This window comes from Cantharellus anzutake (assembly GCF_015039405.1).
Source record: "Cantharellus anzutake strain C23 chromosome Unknown EI90scaffold_47, whole genome shotgun sequence".
In the NCBI taxonomy this organism is placed as follows: Eukaryota; Fungi; Basidiomycota; class Agaricomycetes; order Cantharellales; family Hydnaceae; genus Cantharellus; species Cantharellus anzutake.
The window spans coordinates 481,950-503,950 of NW_024066997.1; the positions used below are offsets into that span (position 1 = coordinate 481,950).

The 22,001-nt window shown below is 50.3% G+C and overlaps 1 protein-coding gene across 1 annotated transcript; it reads right to left on the reverse strand.

Annotated features, from left to right (window-relative positions):
• Positions 1-218: 218 nt before the first annotated feature.
• EI90DRAFT_3128114 (uncharacterized protein) lies at positions 219-875 on the reverse strand (the record flags this gene model as incomplete). Its single annotated transcript, XM_039064060.1, has 1 exon — positions 219-875. The coding sequence occupies one exon, from the start codon at positions 873-875 to the stop codon at positions 219-221; it is 657 nt and encodes a 218-aa protein (XP_038912773.1).
• Positions 876-22,001: the final 21,126 nt, after the last annotated feature.

Genomic DNA, 22,001 nt, shown 5'->3' on the forward strand with positions numbered 1-22,001 from the left:
AATGAAGTTCCATGAAAAAATTGATAAATTTGAATAACATGAAGAACGTAAATATGAATCAGTGGCCGGCAATATTTTGAGTGGAGTCCTGTCATGAAGTGAGTACGGGAGTGAGTATGAAATGGGCGCTTTCACCCCTCAGTGGTATCCTGTGACAGAGTGTGACAGTGCATTCGCACACTCATGTTGGACCCCCGCTGACCCCATCAGCCACTTGTTCAGCACACCCTGGCACCTCCAGCATTGCAGGGGGCTTGTTCTGCTGGAGCTGTGGATAATTCTGAGCCATCCAACCCCTCATTCGGATTTCCGATGGCTTTGCTGGCACTCTTTGTTTGATCGCAACTAAGCGTGCTTTTTCCTCTCACCATTTCGCCACCTCTGCTATTGAACGTTCTCCATCCCTCCTTGGCCTCCTCCTTCAGCTTCTCCAGCTCAGCCTCATCCAGCCTCCATTGAGTGCGCTCAGCTTGATCCCTCAAAAAACCTTCATGTGTCACAATGCGGCTGAACGTTCCCTTGATACGTCCACCTTCCTCTTTCTCTTTTGACTTTTCCAATTCCTCCCGCACTAGAAGTTGTGTCTGTGATTTAGACACATACATTCCTCCCAATGCCAACTGGGCATTTGCTGCATCCACCACATTAACGGCTCTTTCTACCAGTGTCTTTGCCTTCCAAAACTCGTGTTGCATTTCGTCAATCTCCTTCATCAATTCAGGGTGAGTCTTGTGCTCTGAGTTGTGATCATGTATCAGATCCCAATTGATAGGAGGAAGATCGCTGAGGTGCCCATATGCACGTTCGGGTAGTTTAAAGGTTGAACAAAGAGGTGAGGAAGATATGATAGAATTTGAGGATGAGGAGAATGACATGATATGTTCCAGGTCATCAACAGTGCACTTCTTTGCCCGAGAGTAGGAAAGGATTTACAGCACCACCCCAAATACTTTCAAGGTTGGTACTCCACTTGGCATCAAGTCGGTTTTTGTTGCATACTGGAAAGCCATCAACCCAATTTTTACCAAGCCCAGTAAGGTTTGGGTGGCGTATCTGGGCAACTTCTAAGGCATATTCCTTCACATGATCATGGGTAGCAGGGAATCCATGGTCAGACATAAGGAGAAGGAATTCCACCAGGGTGTCACTCTCAATCTGATTCAGCCATGACCGGTTTATTGAGGCCTCAAGCCGACTTTTCCCACCACTCAGCCTCCGCATGAATGTAGAATAGGAAACATCACAATGAGAAGCATATTCCCTGGTGCTGGGAGCTTTTTTGTGATTTTGTGTTGCATCCAGGACCTGAGATCTATATGAAATGATGGTGTTCTGCATGTGCAGCTCTGCTGCCTCAGCTGCAAGCTGCCTATGGCACTCCAAAGAGTTGGCATGCCGGACCATTTGTCAAAAGCAGCAAGCAAAGCAATATTGGGGTCGGGGGATGTGGGAATGGTGATTTAATTTACAGATTGTTTGGGTAATGGATGAAAACATGCTTCTGACTTAGGTTCTGTGTCTCATCAAAACAAACAAATACTGGCACGTGTAACACTGGCCTTTTGCTCACTAGCTGTCTGGCTAGCTATTGGTAAGATGAAGAGAGCAATGAAACTGGAGTGGTTAAGTTGCAAGCATGGTGACTCCTCACACCCAAGTTCCCTACGTTTCCTCGATTTTTTCCTTTACTTCTTGCCCGCTTGACATCAAACTCGGTACATAAGTAGTCCTAGCAACGCCTTATATACATGCCAAATCTCATCACAAAGGATGGGGGGGCTCGGAAGTTATGTGGTGATTTATCATTGGGGGGTGTCTCTCATTGAGGGGTGAATGACTGTATAGAAATCTGCATCATGTTTAATGACACGTGAGGGTGGCAATGCAAAGGGAACCGGCCGTCGGAACCGAGATCCGCACTTCGGCAGATCGCGAAGACCAATTTCTGTCCAAATAAGGAAGAGCCCGGTCAAAACAAAGCATGGAAAGTGCAAAACAACCTTAGATCATGAGGGAAAAATCTGAAATAAATCACGGAAGCCCATATGAAGGATACAAACACCTGCACATACCATAAATCCCAAACAATTAAACAGAAATGGCGCCTGCATACGAACGACTACGGGAACGATGCACATGATTACTGAATGTGCATGCGAACTTTTGCTAACTCGACGAATACCAGGAAATAGAACACAACTTTGGTACCATTGGAAAGGTGGGAATAAATGAAAATTTATGATACCAAGAACGTGAAGAACCATCCAGAAATGAATGAGATACAAGGACATGAAGTTAGAAACCTGAAAACGCGTGGGAAGACAGCTTAAAGAGGTCCAGAGCCCTAAATAAAATACATAAAAATATGATATCTTCGAGGATGACCTACTATAACAACGAACAATACATATGGAGGATTAGGATGTGATAATACAAAGGGGAATCAGGGGAGATGAACGAAATCCATGAAAACCACTAAACTACAACGGACCATGGCAGGAATTTTAGGGAACGATATTCTAATGAAGTGGAGAGCTATAATACATTCGTTTGAGTAATTCTTGACTACTAGCAACTTTTTCTTTTGGTTCTAAACCTGAAAAATTCACTCATTTACCATTTCAAGTCTCATTTTAACTAAATGTCGCTGGATAAAAATGGAATAAATCAGCTGAAGGTCTCAGCACAGCCATACGCATAGTAATGCGAAGTTTGAATTTAGCATCACCAAGTCATAGCGAATTTAATGGTAAATATGAGGAATTTGAAATAGGAAACTGCGACAAATGCAGCACAGTCAAGTTCTAATTAACCATTAAAATAGCTTAGGCGAGGAAGGACGATAAGAATTCTAGGTGCAGTCTGACCGCAGTAGAACCGCAGTTCAGTGCAGTAGAACTATAGCATGAAAATTTCATTTTTTTATTCAGTTTGAGAAAAATACACTGTAAATAAATCCTGTAAATACGAGGTAGAGTGTGAAAAAGGAAGACAACCCAAGGAGTATAAAAGGGAGACCCTTTCTGTGACTTTTCGCCCCCCTCAGAGAAGTAAGAAAATAGAGTATTATTTTTCTCAAGCATTTCTGGTTGTCACTCCAGTGCGAAAAAGTGATATACAGTTAAGATTGCCACTGTAGTAAAAGGCAGCAATTAAGGAGAGAAATATTAAGTAGATATTTCAACAGGAGAGCTGGTTAACACTCCAAATTTCAAAGTGTAAACACAAAACAGTTATTTTGCTACTGTTAAAACAAGATATAAAATAAGACAGGATTAAAACAAACTCAAGGGACACTCCAGACACAATCTAAATCCATTAACTGAGTAGAATCTTTGAAGCTTCACCAAGTAGAAGATTTAATTCAAGTTAAATTCCAAATTAAACAATGCTACACAGAATTACACCTAGACAAATTAAGAAATTTCAATAAAGGAACAGCTCCGCAGGGCTCGGTTTATCTGTAAGTCAATTCCCAGAAACTTGAGACTAACCCATAAAAATAGAATTAGCCAAAACACTCGGATTGGTACTATAATTACAACAAATATTACTAGTACACTTCCCCATCCTAACTAAAGAACCAGGGAACAGCTTGGTGGTGGTCTCGTTTGAACCTCCCAACTGACCTTCCTTCGTTCTCTCCTTCACCGTGGATGGATATGACAGTTCTAGCAGACCCGGTAGTGCCCCAGGACCAAAACCAGGCCCCACGAACCACACCCACACACACTACAACCCTCCCCCTCTTCTCTGTCTTGAGTCAAGGTGATTGACCCGTTACAACATGCACTGGCAGATCTTGCTGCCAAACCCATTATGATGGGGGCCTCCCAGGTCAGGGGGAGGGGATATGGTGCTGGGGCATCGACTATCCTGCCACCCCATGGGCAGGCGACCCTGTCCGGGTTGCATAAGGGCCCACCCTCAGAAGGGCAAACCCATGTCGAGGGGAAGAGGGAGAGCAGTGGGCAACCGACAGCTGACCCCAAAGTGGGGACCACTGCCAGAGGTGGTGGGCCGCTACCCTGCAGGGAAGTGTCCACATGTTATACAAGACCGCTGAACTCAATGAGTTTGGCAAAGTTGAGCTCCTGTCAATGTAACAATCGACCCCAACTTCCCCATGAGGAGAGTAGTGGGGTCAGAGGTGGTGCATGACGCCGCATATGCTTGGTGGACAAGTGTGAGTGGAAAAGAATTTGTACACTGGTACGAACAGGCTGAAGCCACCTTTAAAGGTGGCAAGGTACATAGAGTCCTTTGCAAAAAAGCGAAGGAAACCGAGAAATATTTCTTGGGACTCCTGAGTATCGCAAAACTTGTGGAGGAGTACAATTCCCCAGAGAACAAGGGAAAAATATCCTGGGAGAGTCTAGGCAAAGCTGCCTATGTAAAGTACCAGTTCAAACCACTCAGGACTCCTGAGGAACACGCCGCAAAAGCTGTGGGGCAGGAAGCAAAAGCTTCCAAGTACAGAGAGAGAGACATAAGTCTCCACACTGGACAAACGAGCCAGCAACCACCCTTCCCCATGGGAAGAACAGTAAACTTACACCCGAGCCAAGTGGCTTGGGAATACAACAACCTGCTCCCACCCAGGAAGTGCCCACCTCATCGAGTCCACAGCTCGACACTGTAGCTCAGGCTACGTCATCACATCTGACACAGCAATCGGATGTCCAGATGAACAACCTGGAGGAAAACCCTCCTCCAGGGCAATAACTCTACCCTTGAGGAAAGGGAAAGTGTCATGGTAATACGCCATTGAGGTGGCCATGAAAACACCTTCCCCCAACTCGAGGCCCCACACACAATATTGTATGTGAGGAACCGCAAGTAAGAATTGCGGAAATTTCTTGTTATAAAAATGGGGCATAATTGGCCCATTTCTATAGCGTCCGGGTGCAGGGAGTGGCCGTGACATCGAAATAGTGTTACAGTTAATGTAACAGAGGTTTAACAGTTGTCTTTACAATGACATTAACAAAGTGTGGATTTTGGTGATTGTTGATAGTTAAGTTCTTATTATATACATGTCACGTGATAATATACTGTACAGAGGCCATAAGAGGCTAAAAATGGGAATTTCCCATTTCCATAACATTTCTACCCCATCCAACCCACATCCACCACTGCTCATGTGTAAACACCATTTACACATGAATCCTCACAGAACAAGTGAGGAGGAATACCAAGGACATATAATCCTTGGGTCGAAATTTATTTTTGAAAAAACTTCTTCTCTTAATCATTTTTCCCCTTCACGATACCCATGTATCGCCATTCACTTCAAAGTGATGGCCCCACACCCATTCATTCTCTCAATTTCTCTTGCTGACATGTACAAATCATCCACTTTAAAGTGGCGATAATAAAACACTCATTGATATTTTCAAACTCAATGTAACTTCCTTTTTTTCCTTTTATTCTCTTCATCATTAACCATGTATGCATTGCAAATTGCAATGCAAGGGGGGAGAATGTCAGGGCAATAGCCCTGAACCCCAAGCCATATGTAATTACAAGGTACATATAGTCACGTGGGTAAGCGGTAACTTCCGGGTCAACTGCTTACACACACCGTAATATACACACCATCGTATCACTTATGGCCTTGTGTGCTGAGCAAACCCACTAAGACCTCACAGTGATTCCCCAGATGCTCCAGCCATCCAAGACAATGAAGAGGAGGATCACTTCATTGAGGACCCTCATGAGTCCATTGATCAATACAATGAGCTGGAAAGTGAACCTGAAGACAAAGTCATTTTCGGGTATGTGGGTCTTTGGGGTATGAGGACAATTACACCCTCAAACTTGCCTCAGCTCAGAGAGCTGAGAAGCTCCTATCTGAGGAGAAAATTGTTGCAGATCTCATTGATGCACCTATTTGACATTACAGGGTGAACTGCCCCCCTCAAAAACCGGGGACTGAAGCCATTCTGGCTAAAATCACTAAGAAAACCCTGCCCATGTTTGACATGAAATTCAGGCTTTCATGGGAGGTGGGTAAATACCCTACAGATCAAAGTGCTGACTTACATCACACTCTAACTGTGTCATAAATGCAGATCCCGAATGAAAGAGAGATTCAATATCTGTCAGGGCAATAGCCCGAACCCCAAGTCACATGTAACAAAGTTGTATGTAGAGAGTCACGTGGTTAAGTGGCAACTTCCATTATCGCTTACACACTACCATACTATACACATCTTTGTATCACTTATGGTTCTGGTGTGCTGAGTGACTGTCATATCCGTACATACCTGATCCCAAACCGACTCCTGGACCCTCATCCTCATCACCTCCGGAGTCCTACCCTATCTCCATCCACTCCGATACTCACCTTCGGACCAAACATCACCCCTCTCACCACCCTCCTCCTCTTACTCCTCATGACACCTCCACCCTTCCGTCACTCTCCTACCCTACCTCCATCTGTTCCGATACTCACCTTTGGACCTGACACCATTCCTCTCCTCCACTCCACTCCTCCACTCCTGTCAGGGCACACCCGCCTGACCTGGGTCCACCCGGACCCACCTGGCCACACCACACCCGCTCCCTGCTGTCCAACCCTCTCCCTCCTCCTTCCTCTGTCTCTCCTCCCTTTTCCTTTCTCTCTTTCTTCCCCTTTCTTTATCTCATTCCTCTCATCTTCCTTTTCTTGTTTATTTCCTTCTATCTACACGGACCACCTTCCTTTGTATCAATGTACTATTGACCTGTCCGGCCCACACACCCCGGATGGCTTCCCGCTGGGCCCAGCACGTGCGCATGCAGCGGACGCTCTCGGGATCCCCCACAGGGATACCTGGATGCCTGTGGCTGTCTCCGAGGGTGACGTGGCACTCGTCATGTGACTCAAGCCGCATGTACATAAATGTACCTGAAGTGGGAACTGAAGAAGTAACCTTCTTCTCACATTCTCCACTTCAGTCTGAGTGGCCAGGGACCATTGTCCCGGATTGGGCCCGCCAGTACGCATGCCCGCTCCACACCCCGCGATGGCCTCAGTGCCGGACATTACCCCCGGGCCCTCTCAACCCCGGACACGTCCCTGACACATCCCCTACACTATAACTCCCCACTCCCCAAGTCACCTTCCATCCTAATTGTCTCAGCTCCGGCCTGGTTGCAGCACACCTTACCTTGGCCACTCCCATCCCAGAAGCTTGGTCCCGGGTTGGAACATTTGGAGACTCCGGATTTGCTCCGACCTCCCATGACTTACCTCTAAACCATTCCCCCTTCCATTTCATTTATTGGAGTCACCCAACATCCTTCGGATATGTAACTCCGCCTTTGGAGCTACTTGCATCCTCTGGTGATCCCACTCATGTCATCACAAATTAGTCACCTTCCATTTATAGTATGACTGTCATCTTCTTTCCATTCAGTCAGCTAACTTCCTCTTACCCATTTCTCGTTCCCATTCATCCTCCAGCCTTTTACTCTGCCCTTCTCGACCTGACACCTCAGTTCCCCGTTAAGGATATTGTTCGGGACCTTTTGGTACCTTTTGGTACCATTCGGCACCTTTCAGTGTTTTCCATTATCACTTGGACTTTGACTAAAGTCCTTCCCATTCCTCCATATATAAATACTTGTAGATTAGAACCTGTAGTTCCCCAGTTCTAATCTCGACTAAATGTTACCCCAAGCCCCTCTATGAGTGAATCCTGACCCCTTCCTACAAGATACCTCAGACACATGAAATATAAGGACTAACTGAGATGTAACGGAGGCACAGCACTCCCTCCAAGTTGCTGAGGCCATGTCCTTCTTAGAGCCTCTTGTACCACCCAGCAGACCTGGGCTTCCTGGAGAAGCTTTGGTTCACTACTGGAGCTCTTGGACCCCTCTAGTTGAGCCCTGCCTGCATTCGGACTCATGCACTTTCCCCTACGTTTGGGGTTTTTGACAATTAGAGCATTTTACATGATGGGGAAAGGTCAAAATAAACATATGACACTCCTTGACACTCCATGAACCTTCATGACCTGTCATGAAAGGTCATGAAGGTTCATGAATATCATGACCACTCATGAACCTCCATGAGGCATCATGTCATATTGTGTCACCAGCAGTCATGGATCTTGTCAGCACATGATGGTTCATGACGGTTCATGAAATTTGGTGACAGTTCATGACAATTTGTCATGAACTGTCATGAAATCCAAAATTTTCAATGTAAAAAATGTCTGATTCAATTCAATTGTCATGACATGTCATGACACCTCATGATTTCATGATGCAGGATTACACTTTTGGAGAGTACCTCGAAATCAACTAGAGTACCCCCCTGTCTGGTCTGAGTCCCTCCTCCTGCAAAGGGGGCTTCCCCCCCTCTGAGTCCATGCTCGCAGAGTCCACACTCCTCCTACAGGTCCGCTCTGCCTGCTAGTCTTGTTTGAAGTCCACTGTAAGTGTCAGTCTGTAAATACAGGATCTCCTCCAAATGTTGTTGTGGGGACAACTCTGTGTACCGCAAAAAGTCGGATTCTGCGGAATTTGGCCACAAACACCCACTACATACCCGCTGACGCTCCCGATGCTCATTCTATCACTGTCCAACACTCCTGACACTCACTCCTTATTTTTCCTTATTTTCCCCATCATTCCCGACAACCCCAAGCAAAATTCCCACGCCCAACCATGCCGCCAATTTCACCCCCTCTCCAGATCTCCATAACCACACATACAACCCAGCCGTTTGTCTACCCGATAGTGATGCTATACCTTCCTTCTTAACCCCCGGAGCATTTCCCAGAATGGCAATCCCATACCCGGATGGTTCAGCACGGAGTAGAGTCTCACATGGTCTTGACAGCACCTGTCAATGGCCACATCTCAAGAACTACTGCACCAAATGGGACGAATAGGGGCTCGTTGGAAAGCTGGAGACGAGGAGGTTGCTGACGGGAGGATAGGCGGGCGCTGTGGCGAACTGTTGCGGAGTTAACCTTCACAATTCCCATTTCGGACCCGTTGTCACATTTTCCCCATTCATTCATATCTCTTTTATTGTTTCTTTGTTCCCAATTGGATATTCATCATCTACGGTTGCCTAACGGCCCGTTTACATTCCCCCAGTCCATTCATTTCATAAAAACTAGATAATAGCTTGTACATAACAAGCAAGTACTGAATAGACCTGTGAAGGGACAAGCAGAAGTTACATCCAAGTGGCAAAGATGCCATCCACGACCCTAATGCCCCCCTTGAGGTAGTTGTTCACGTCTAAGACCCCTCTCATCATAATACTCAGCCTTGACGTCCAAGAGAGACGTAGGTGAGTGTTTGTTTGAGGTTTTTGCAGACTCATTAGCGCCCACGGACCAAACCCGGCCCCACGAACCACACCCATGCACACTACCACCCTCCCCCTTCTCTCTGTCTCAAGTCTAGGCAATAGACCCATTACAACGTCAAGCTCAGGGCACAGTGCTCCACCTGAGTCGCTGAGGCTGCAATCCCACTCTGCTAACCTTGAACAGCACTTCCAGACACGCTGCATATTTCTGCCCACACATCCACACGCACGCACTCCAACAGACCTCTGCATCACCTCCGACCCCAACTCAGACAGAAACCAAATCCGTCTTCAGTCCATCTTCTGACAGTCTGCCCAACTCTGACAATATTCCAGTCTCTGACAGTATTCCTGACTTTGACACATAGTTCCGACCTCGGACTTTGACTCCACCTCGGCTTAAGTCCATTGCATTGGTGACCTCATACTACGTAAACACCATTGCCAACATTCCTCGGACTTTCAACTCCACCTCCGTAACCTCCGTAACCTCCGCAACCTCTGAGCTCCATGGATCATACATGGTACTTTTGCTGATTGTAATGTATCTTTCACACTTTCCCCTCACCCTTATTTGGACTGCTGCTTCTCTCCATTCTAGCCAGTTAGTCATCATCCCCACTTCACCTCATCTTCCTGCCCCTCTGGGCTTCACCCTCCCTATCTCCTTTCAGATGTACCACAGGTTCTAACCTATGACCTTTCGGTGTCGCTCTGCTTCTGTCATCCCGTTGTTCCCATTTGGACGCCTTTGTTCTGATTCGGACCCCCTTTGTTTTCCTTGTGCTATCATCTCCCTATTATATACAGGTGCTTGTACATACTCGTTTTGAACCTTCAGTCTAAAATCGACCTGAAATGCCCCCTAGAGACTTCCTGCTCACCGCCTCTGAAATTAAGGACCAAATGGACAAACAGCAATGGCACAGCACTCCACATGAGTCGCTGAGGCCAAGGTCCCTCCTTGCTAAGTCTCTGGTTCCCCTCTGGAATTGTCCGCCCTTGCCCAGTTCTAACAGTGACCCCTGAGACCTCACACTTTTTTAAGTGTATGAAGTGTGTTTAAAAATAAACACAACCACACAACTTTACATCAAACTTACACACACTGACTGAATAGCACTGCAAGGGCAAGGTTGCATCTGCAGCAACAAAAAAGAACAAGTGGTTCATAAAGAAACTGCAATCTCCCATTATGGGAGATTTGCAAAAGCAGCTGTTGTCAGATGATGATGAGGATCAACATGATCCAGAAAAATCAACCACTTCAGGGCTGGTCCCTGAGGGTTTAGAAAACCTATGTGGAGTAAGTGTGGGGCCCCAATACCCCTAGAACTCCACAGTACACCACTCTTTCCCACATTGGGTGTCAGGGTTCAGCACCCTGCCCTAGGGTGCCCCAGACTCCCCAACCACTCCCTTCCTTCCAATTGTTGTCTTGTTGTTGCCTTTCTGTGTTGTGTATCCACACGCATGGGATAGTGTGGGAACTTTCTGAGTGAGCAGCTCACCCATAATGTTCCCACGGTGTCAGGGCATGCCGCTGCCACCACCGCTGCCACCTCCTTCTCCTTTTTGTCTCATCATCTCATTCTCCCCTCTTTCCTTCTTCTCTTTTCTATCTTTATACAGACGACCTCTCTTTCTTTCCCACACTTGTAGCACGGACGTGTCCGACGCTGAGCACCCTGTAGGGGCACTGCGACGCCGGACACGCCGGACACTCCTACCTGTATTTCCCCTCTAACACTCAGGATCGACCGCAGAGCTACCTGCGGTAACCCGGCTTCATCCGGGGGTGACGTGGCACCTACACGTGACCCATTCACACATGTATATAAACTAAGCCGAAGCAGGACCGAAGAAGTAACCTTCTTCTCATTTCCCGCTTCAGGCAAGTACCCTAGTTTAGTCTAGCTTCCCACTCTAATAACAATACATTTCCCGCTTCAGCCTAAGAAGCCACACAGGGATGTAAGCCCGAGCAAGGGCTGCCCACTATACGGTCTCACTGCCCCGCCGCTGTCTGGGCCGCTAGCGCCGAGCGCTACGCCACTACCTCTACCTTCCTCGAGCCGTCCCTGACAGCAGAAGAAGGTTTCAACCTAATCTCCCCCACCTCCTCCAGCATGGTGACCGAAGAGCAGTACTAGGACCTGCTGACTAGGTTCCAGGAACTGCAGGCCATCCTTGAGCGCCACGTCCAGAACCCATCGGCCCCGCCTGCGCCTGCACCCGCACCCACACCCAAGCCCAAAGCACCCAAGGTTGCCCCCCCCTGAAAGGAGGAGCTGCAGGAGCATGGGCAACACAGTGCACGATCGCGCTGCTGATGGCGGGATCCCCCGCGATCACTATGGACGAGTTCATGGCAGAGCTGGACGCCATGTTCCAAGACCCCAACCAGGAAGCCACCGCCCAGCAGAAGCTCGCCGCTTTATGGCAAGGCACTGACTCCATGGATAAAATCATCCAGGAGTTCGAAATCCATGGTCCCGCTTCGCAGCTAGGTGACGTAGGGCTGGTAGACCGCTTCAAACAAACGATCAACGCCCAGCTCCGTGAGAGCATCTACCGTCTGTGCCCCATGCCAAGAACCTGGGCAGAATGGAAACGAGAGGCTACCCTCCTCGACAACCAATGGCGGCACTTCCAGGCGACTCAACCCCAACTCCCCCTGCTCAAGTTGCCCCTCCCCCCCGCCAGACCACTGCCGTCACTCTCTCAGACCCTCCCATGCCCGCCACTGGGGCCACCACTGCGACCTGCCGCGACCCCTACTACCCCCACGACCACAGCCCCACTGCCTCAGCTGATGGACCTCAACCGCTCAAGGGCAGACCAACGACGAGGGCTATGCCACAACTGCAATGCCCCTGGGCACTTCACATGAGACTGCCCCCTCCCAAAGGTCTACTGAGTGCGCCGCATGCACCCAGAAGACCTTCGAGCACTCGCAGAAGGGCTGAAGAGCCAGCTGATGGGGTCACCTGAGGGGAACGAGGAGGAGAGAGAGGAAGGGAACCCCTCTGCAGATTTTCAAGAAGGCGACCGGTGAGGGATGCGTCCTGGCCGCCTGCAAGCAATGATACCCAGTGTAAATACAGAGATACGTGCGAGTCTGCGCCGCTGTCCAAATTCCACTGGGTGATTGCTAAGAAACAGAGGAAAATCGCATCCTCGACCAGAAAGAGCGCAAAAACCGCTAGCCTGCCCTCTGAGGTGGCCGTCTCCCCACCTGCCATCTATGTGCTTGCCAAGCAATCCCCCTGCTCCCTCAATATGAAAGTGAAGGTGACCGCCCTACTGTCCCTCGCTGCAGTCGCCGTGTCGGCGCTGCTAGACTCCGGTGCGACCAGGAAATTTGTGAACCCAGACTTCATCCGGAAGCACGGGCTCGAGACGACCCCGCTCCCCCAACCCATTCCAGTTTGCAATGTGGACGGGATGCCTAACGAGAATGGAGCCATCACAGAGGAACTGGAGGCCCTGTTGACATTCGGCCAACACATGGAGCGCGCCCGCTTCGCCATAGCAAACTTAGGACAGCAGTCCCTCATCATTGGGCACTCGTGGTTGTTACACCACAACCCAGAGGTCGACTGGGCACAGCAGAAGGTCATCATGTCCTGCTGCCCCTCCTCCTGTCAATCGCCGTGAGTGGATGTCAGGCAAGCCCTCGAAGTAGAACCCGGCGACGGAATCTACACTGCCATAATCCCACCAGGGTGGGGACATGACCTAAGGGCAACCACGACACCGTCCCAACGCCTGGCGGAGGAAGCCCAAGACACAGAGGCAAAGCCATTGACGTTGGAAGAGCTGGTACCCGAACACTACAGGGACTTCCAGGATGTGTTCTCAAAAGAAGCCTTTGACGTGCTGCCCCCCTATCCCGGCCAGAACAGAAGGAACTAGATGAGTTCCTGCACGAGAACCTGCGGAACGGGCACATATGCCCGTCGAAGTCGCTGATGGGTGCCCCTGTATTCTTCGTCAAGAAGAAGGACAGGTCCCTGTGCCTGGTTCAGGACTACCGAAAGCTCAACGAGATAACAGTCAAGAACTTGTACCCCCTCCCACTCATTTCTGATGTCCTTGTGCGCCTTCGAAATGCAAAGTATTTCTCGGCGCTGGATCTGTGCTGGGGGTTTAACAACCTGCGGATCAAAGACGGCGATGAGTGGAAGGAAGGCAGCATTCGCGACCAACCGAGGCCTGTTTGAACCCATGGTAATGTTCTTTGGACTGTGCAACTCCCCAGCAACCTTCCAAACCATGATGAATGACATTCTTCGGGATTTCATTGACCGAGAAGTCATCATCTGTTATATGGACGACATCTTGATCTTCACGTCCACCCTAGAGGAACACCGGAAGGTCGTGCAGGAAGTGCTGGGAACGCTGTGGAAGAGGAAACTCTTCCTCAAACCAGAGAAGTGCAAGTTCGAGCGGCGCCGCATCGAGTACCTCGGACTTGTCATCTCCGAAGGCAACATGGCCATGGACCCGGTGAAAATCCAAGGAGTCCTCAACTGGCCGACACCGACAAAGGTGAAAGAAGTGCAGTCCTTCTTGGGCTTCGTAAACTTCTATCGCTGCTTCATCAAAGACTTGTCCGAGACAGCGTGCCTGCTCCATGTGCTAACCCGCAAAGTGAAGGTCTGGGAATGGGGGGAGAGCGAAGAAAACACCTTCAATGCTCTTAAGAAAGCCGTCACCTCCGCCCCCATCCTCGCCTTCCCCGCTGACAGTGGCCGCTACAAACTTGAGTGCGATGCCTCCAACTTCGCCACCGGCACCGTCCTCTCCCAGCTCCAAGCCGATGGCGAATTCCACCCCGTAGCCTTCATGTCCAAAAGCTTCACTGAGGTAGAACGAAACTATGAAATCTACGATAAGGAAATGCTTGCGATAGTCCGAGTGCTAGAAGAGTGGCGTCACTTCATAGAAGGAGCGGAAGAAAAGGTTGATATCTACACTGACCACCGTAACTTGGGCTATTTCTGCACTGTGCAGCGGCTGAATTGCCGCCAAGCATGATGGTCACTCTTCCTATCCCGGTTCCACTTCACCCTCATCCACCGCCCAGGGAAGCTCATGGGGAAACCGGATGCCCTCTCACGCTGCGCTGACCACCTGAAAGGGAAGGATGACAACGAAAGCTTGACCCTCTTACAGCCAGAGTGGTTCAAAGCCCGCGCAACTGAGGCCGTCATGGTGGAGGGAGAAGAGATGACCATCCTGGAAAGGATACGCACGGTGAAGGACCACAACGAGAAAGTGGTGAAAGCACTGAAGGAATTAGGAGATGGGACGCTCAGGTCAGATGAATGGAGCAAAGATGGAGAGCTGGTCCTCTACCGAGGAAAGGTGTACGTCCCGAAAGACATGCAACTCCGCCACAACCTGGTGCAGCTACACCATAACGCACGGGCGACGGGGCACCCAGGGCGATGGAAAACCCTGGAACTCATCTCCCGTGACTACTGGTGGCCCTGGATGGTGGAGTACATGGGCCGCTACGTAGTGGGGTGCGACGCCTGCAACCAGGTCAAATCGTTCCCTTCATGGAAGGTGGGGAAACTCATGCCGAACCCCCACCCACCGCTGGCAGGTAATCTCTGTAGATATGATCGGAGAGCTCCCTGAGTCAAAAGGTTACAATGCCATCCTGGTTGTAGTGGATCGCCTCTCCAAGTGCATCCATGCAATCCCCACAGTCACGATGGCAGACTTGGCAGGAATCACCCGACTTTTCCTTGAACATGTCTGGAAGCATCATGGCCTCCCCAAGGAAATTCTCAGCAACAGAGGGAGCACCTTCGTCTCCCAGTTCTCCAAAGAACTGGCAGCCCTGCTAGCGGTCAAACTGACCCCCTCGACGCCCTACCACCCACAGACGGATGGACAGACAGAGCGGGTAAACCAAGAGATAGAAGCATACCTCCGAGTGTTTGTCAACCACCGCCAAGATGACTGGGCAGATTGGCTCCCGCTAGCAGAGTTCTCCCATAACAACCACATCCACGCATCCACCTGCTGCACCCCCTTCAAGCTCGACACCGGCCAGCACCCCAGAATGGGGACAGAACCTACACACACGTCAGAAGTCGAAGCCACAGATGCATTCACCTCAAGGATGATGAGGAGGCGAAAGCGGTGCTTGAGCATGCAGCAGAGGAGATGGCCCGCTACTATGACCGGAATTGGGAAGCGGCGCCTGAGTACAAAGAGGGTGACCAAGTCTGGCTCAGCACCCAAAACTACACCATGGACCGCCCAACCAAGAAGCTAGATCACAAATGGACAGGCCCCTTTAAAATTCTCAAGGTCGTATCCCCCACCACCGTCAAGCTCCAACTTACAGCACGGCAAAAGGGAGTCCACCCAGTGGTGTCAGTAACGAATGTCCGACCCCACCGCCCAGACGAGATCGCCAAACAACCCGCCAACCCTCGCCCAGGCCCCGAAATCATAGACGGGGGGGAAGAGTACGAAGTTGAGAAGGTCCTCGACTCCCACTGGCGCCGCAGGAAGCTCTGGTATTTAGTAAAGTTCACAGGCTGGCCAAACTCCGAGAATGAATGGCTCCCCCTTGACAACCTGGCCAATGCACGCAACCGGATTGAGGAGCTCTACAGAGCGCACCCAGACGCCCCCAGGAGAGAACGAGGGAACCCTCTAGCCACTTCGAGGCGAAGCGGCTTAAGGGGGGGGTGATGTCAGGGCATGCCGCTGCCGCCGCTGCTGCCACCTCCTTCTCCTTTTCGTCTCATCGTCTCATTCTCCCCTCTTTCCTTCTTCTCTTTTCTATCTTTATACAGACGACCTCTCTTTCTTTCCCACACTTGTAGCACGGACACGTCCGACGCTGAGCACCCTGTAGGGGCACCACAACGCTGGACACGCCACACACTCCTACTTGTATTTCCCCTCTAACACTCGGGATCGACTGCGGAGCTACCTGCGGTAACCTGGCTTCATCCAGGGGTGACGTGGCACCTCCATGTGACCCATTCACACATGTATATAAACTAAGCTGAAGCAGGACCGAAGAAGTAACCTTCTTCTCATTTCCCGCTTCAGGCAAGTACCCTAGTTTAGTCTAGCTTCCCACTCTAATAACAATACATTTCCCACTTCAGCCTAAGAAGCCACACAGGGACGTAAGCCCGAGCGAGGGCTGCCCGCTATACGGTCTCACCACCCTGCCGCTGTCCGGGCCGCTAGCACCAAGCGCTACACCACTACCTCTACCTTCCTCAAGCCATCCCTGACACATGGGTCACAGCCACAGTTCTGGGCAAGCAAACTTGCCCAGAACGTTCCCACACTTACTGGGCACTGCCACCTGGATGTTCCCTCCGGGTCACACTACACAACTCTAGGAGCTGTATAGTTGTGGGCATGTGACCCATTCCTTTATATAGCAACCATGCGGGGAGATGAGACCTTATCCTTCTTCTCATCTCATGCCCTGCATAGTGTGAGGACAGGTCAGATGGGGGTTGAGGTCAGGGAGCCTCCAAGTCCGAGGCCGGGCCCTGACATTGGGAAGGATCTCTCACCTCCAGTTGAGGTAATCAACTTGCATGATGAATGCATAAGCGCTGAAGGATCAGCTCAAAAAGCTGATTGGATCCAGTCACAGGAGACTCCAGGGCCCTGTCAGAGACCGGATGAGGGGCAAATGAAAGTGACTCTGTGTTCAGAGGGCTATGGCCTCAGCAACTCTGCCAGGAGCCCTGTGCCCAGTATCATGTCAGTTCCCTAATTTACGGACTGAGGAGTCTTCTAGAAAAGGGTGGTCAATTTGTTCATTAAGGTGTATGGTATCTACAAGTTATGTATATATATATATACAGAGGGAGTCTGGGCCTGTCATATCCATCCACGGCCATCACCCTCCACTTCCTCCGGTCCTTCATCACTAACCTCGGAGCCTCCATATTCCGCAATCCCCTCCAACACCCCCAATGGTCACCACCCCCTCAATTCAATATATTACTATTACTTATGCCTCCCTAAGTATGGAGCCCCAAAGGCCTCTGGACAGCTCCGATGTCTGCTAGCGCACCTGTCAGGGCACACCCACCCAACCTGGCTCCACCCGCCCTCACCTGGTTCCTGTCAGGGCACATACCCTGACTTAGCCCGGACCCGGACCCGCGTCCGGACCCGCTCCACTTCCCGTGCACACTTCCTGCGCTGCATGATCCATGCGCTGTAACGGGTCTAGTCAATCTAGACTCATGGCTCAGGTCTGGGGGGGGGTAGGTCTCTCTCTAGTGTCAGACAGATGTAGTGGGGTCCTTGGGTACAGTGCTGATAACCCTCTCTAACTACTATACAGCGGGTCACAGAAGAGTCCGATAATGACAAATAAGGAAAGAACAATGAGAAGGGGAAACATCAGGTGGAAATGGAGTCAGAAAAATCAGGAAAAATAAGAAATGTGTAGGAGGGAACATTGGCTAAGGGTGGTAGAATCACGGGATTTGGCTTGTTTATGGTACACCAGCAAATCCCCGTTACATCACCGCATGCTCCGGTCCCCGGATCCTACCTTCATGGGACTTCCGGGTATCCCCGGAAGTTTTTGCCATATTGGGGCCACTGTGGGAAAGTGAGAAGTTAACCTTCTTCCCACTTTCTTACCCACAGTAGGCAAGTGTATCTTACTTGCCTTCTATCTTATTTCACTTTCTTACCCACAGTAGTCATGCCCTGAGATGGGCTGTGTTTACAGGCTGGACTGTGGACTGTAGAGAGGGGTCATGGGGACCTGGGGTCCATCCCCTGACAGTGACTGCAGCCATATGTGGGGTGACATGGCAAACCTCATGTGACCCAAGCCGCATGTACATAAATGGAGTGGGAACCAAAGAAGTAACCTTCTTCTCACTATTCCCACTTCAGTCTAAGTGGCCAGGGACCATCATCCCACATCCACCAGTTAGTATGTGTGCCTGCTCCATACCCTGCGAGGGCCTCAGTCCCAGGCATTACATCCGGGCCCCCTTGACCCCCAGATGTGTCCCTGACAGCACCCCCACCTCTGCTGGGCAATCCACTTGCCTCCCCTGAAACCCTACCTTTGGGCTGATCCCTCTTTTCTGTTTCTGGGTTATAGCCTGTCACCCCGCTAACCCTGTAACCCAACTCATTGGTAATATTCAGTCAACTGACCTATAAACCCATTAGCTCTGCTCTGCTTGGTCCTGCCATTCATGGGCCCACCCTCTATGTAACTATATATACATAACTTGTAGATAGGTTACACCCTAGTGATAAAATCGACTAGAGTTCTCCCTCTTCTAGAATCCCTTGCCAGTCAGTAAGTTAGGGCACAGATGTGTAACTAGGCACAGTGCTCCTGGGATAAGTCACTGAGGCCAAAGCCCTCCGCTTCAGGGACGTTGTCCTTCATCCCAGATCTGGTCTCTGACAGGGCCCATAAATGGCAGGGGCCAGGCAGAGCTGACCTAATGGGGTCAAGGGTTAGCTGACTGAATACTACTGACAACTCGGGTTGCAGGGTTAACGGATTATATCCCAGAAGTGGAATGGAGGGAGCAGTCTGAAGGTGGACTTGCAGGGTAGGGCAACTAAATGACCCAGCAGAGGTGGGGGTGTGCTTGTGGACATTGGAGCTGTCTGGAGACCTTTGGGGTTCCATACTTAGGGAAGTGTAGGTAATATATTGAAATGGGTGGGTGGTGACCATCAGGGGAGTCGGAGGAGATTGCGGGATCCAGGGGCTCTGAGGTTGGAGATGGTGGGGTGGAGGCAGTCTGGGATGGCCAGAGGTGGCAGAAGGTGGTGGTAGTGGACGGATATTACAGGCCCCACTATCCCCTGGCACCTCCCTTCACCTCCCCAAGTCAAGCCCCAAGGGCAGACAAAGGGAAACAGAGGGAAGAAACCCCCTGTCGACTATCCAACAAATTACTGGACTTACTCCAGGTCCTGTCCAAATGGAGGATGGGAGATGAAGATGAACTCTGTCATATCCATGCATACCCGACCCCGACCCAACTTCCGGACCTCCACCCTCTTCACCTCCGGAGTCATAACCTACCGCTGCCGTTCCGATACTCACCTTCGGTCCTGGCAACACACCTCCTCCTTACCTCTCCGACCCTATCTCCATCTGCTCCGATACTCATCTCGGACCGAACACTGCCCTCTCGCCACCCTCCTACTACTCCGCTCCCCCTTCACAACACCCCCACCCTCCCGTCATCCTCCTACGCTTCCCCCGTCCGCTCCGATACTCACCTTCGGACCTGACTACTCTCCTTTCCGCCACTCCTTCTCCCTTACCTTTCCCCTCTCTCCTCCCTCTGTTACTCCTCCGCCACCCTTCCGCCAAGTTACGACCTTCCACCGCTGTCCTGTACTCCGCACTCGGACACCGCTCGTACCTTACTCCGAGTCTCCGTCATAGTCCCTACCTCGGACTTTGACTCCACCTCGGTCTTAGTCCATTGCATTGGTGACCTCATACTACGTAAACACCATTGCCAATATCCCTTGGACTTTCAACCCTGCCTCCGTAACCTCCGTAAGCTCCGCAACCCCCGAGCTTCGTGGATCGCCTTCGGCACTTTCGCCGCTTGTAATGTATTTCTCGCGTTTTCCCCTCATCCCTATTTGGACTACTGCTTCTTCCTATTCTAGCCAGTTAGTCATCATCCCCACTTCCCCTCATCCTCCTGCCCCTCTGGGCCTCGCCCTCCCTACCTCCTTTCGGACGTATCACAGGTCCTGCCTTATGACCTTCGGTACCGCTCCGCTCCTTCTACCCTTTGTTCCCGTTTGGACGTCTTCGTTCCGATTCGGTTACCCTTTGTTTTCCTTGTGCTTTTGCCCCTTCCATTATATATATCGGTGCTTGTACATACTCGTTTTGGTTTAGTCCGAAATCGACCTGAAATGCCCCCTAGAGACTTCCTGCTCACCTACTGTGAAATTAAGGACCAAATGGACAAACAGCAATGGCACAGCGCTCCGCTTGAGTCGCTGAGGCCAAGGTCCCTCCACGCTAAGTCTCCGATTCCACTCCGGAGTCGTCTGTTTCCGCCCGGTTCTAACAAACTCTTCCTCAGGCTGAAGGCCCAAGAAAGTGTGAAGGAACACCCTGAGAGCAGGATCTCCCAGAGCATGGAAGCTCAAAAAAAACTCCTGCTCCCTACGCAACCCTATGCCATGCCAAACAAGGCAAGGTCACCAATCTCGGAGGAGGTCTCTGAGATAATGAGGAGGACATGAACCAAAATGAAAGAGTTTGCTGAGGAAGCCTTAAGGAAAAGTCAGTGAGTAGAATCTTCCATGAAAAGGAACTTGTGCCCCCTTGGCTCCCGTGCCTAGACAAAGTGAGTGTGGAGTTTATACTCCAAGGACCCCTTCTGGAACCCCCAGAAGTGACAACATGAACTGGGGAGAGTCATTACTTTCCCAGCCAAACTTCCTCCTGGAAACTAGGAATCACATATAATGAACATGATAAACTCAATCCATAAAAACATCGAGGAAATGAGCCATCATGACATGGCTCATCTAGATATAACTCTAGAAAGAATGGCCAATGCGATTGATGTGTTGACCAACAAAATCAGCAAGCAGACTGACTTGCTGAAAGAAATAAATTTCTCAAAATAGTGAGGAAACAAAAAAAAATACCCCTGGACCACAGGCCAGGACAATGTCATATCCTGGATCTTCCACCTCCCTCCGCCCTAGTCCTAGACGACTCTTATAACCTCCACCAGTCCTCCCAATCTTTCTCTGCTGCCTCCAGTTGATGCTACCAATCCTAGGACTAACTCCTCCTTCGACTCTCTTCCACCCTTCCATCCCATCTACATCCACATCACCTCTGGACCTCCCCTACCACACCTCCACCTCCTTGGACCCCTTGTTCAAAGGAGATGGACCTCAGTCACCTACTTGTCATTGGTAACCCTCAACCGGTCCATCCACCCTCCTTCTTACTTCTGGCCTCCGCACCTCCGGTCATGTACCTCCAGTACCTCCCCACTCCTACCTTACCTCCAGTCACATTATTCCTTATTGCCTTATCATTTAATATTTTCTACAACCCCAATATTCCGGACCACTGACCATTGTTTACCTTTGGATCCTATTACCTCTGCTATATGTATGTGTGTACTACTCTAGTAAACAGTTCCCCCCCAGTTATAATATTAAGTCCTTGAATCCAAACCTTCCCCCACAGTGTCTATCATGCTCTACTCACCTGCTACTCCACCCTGAACCAACAGCTGAGTGACAGACATGTCTAAAGGCGCCTTGGTATAAAACCCAACGAATTGTGTGATGAATGATTGACCCTCACTAACACCTCCATTGTTAAGTAGTGAGAGGGGGCCTCTGGCCCCCTTCTGCTGGCGGCCTTGGTTCCTCTGTCGCCAGCTCCCCTGACAAATTGGGGACAACAAGGATGTAACAGATGCAGCGCTCCGTTCCAAGTTGCTGAAGCCAAGTCCCTTCAACACCCTGTCACCCTTGGAGCTCCGCTCCACCCCCAGCCTGTCTCCAACCCACCATCAGGTGACCTGGGACATTGAGCTCCACCAGACACACCTGCCTGGGTAGCGATTGGATCTATCCCTGGGTGGGTTCATGACAGACAAAACAAAAACTCGTGAAAAAT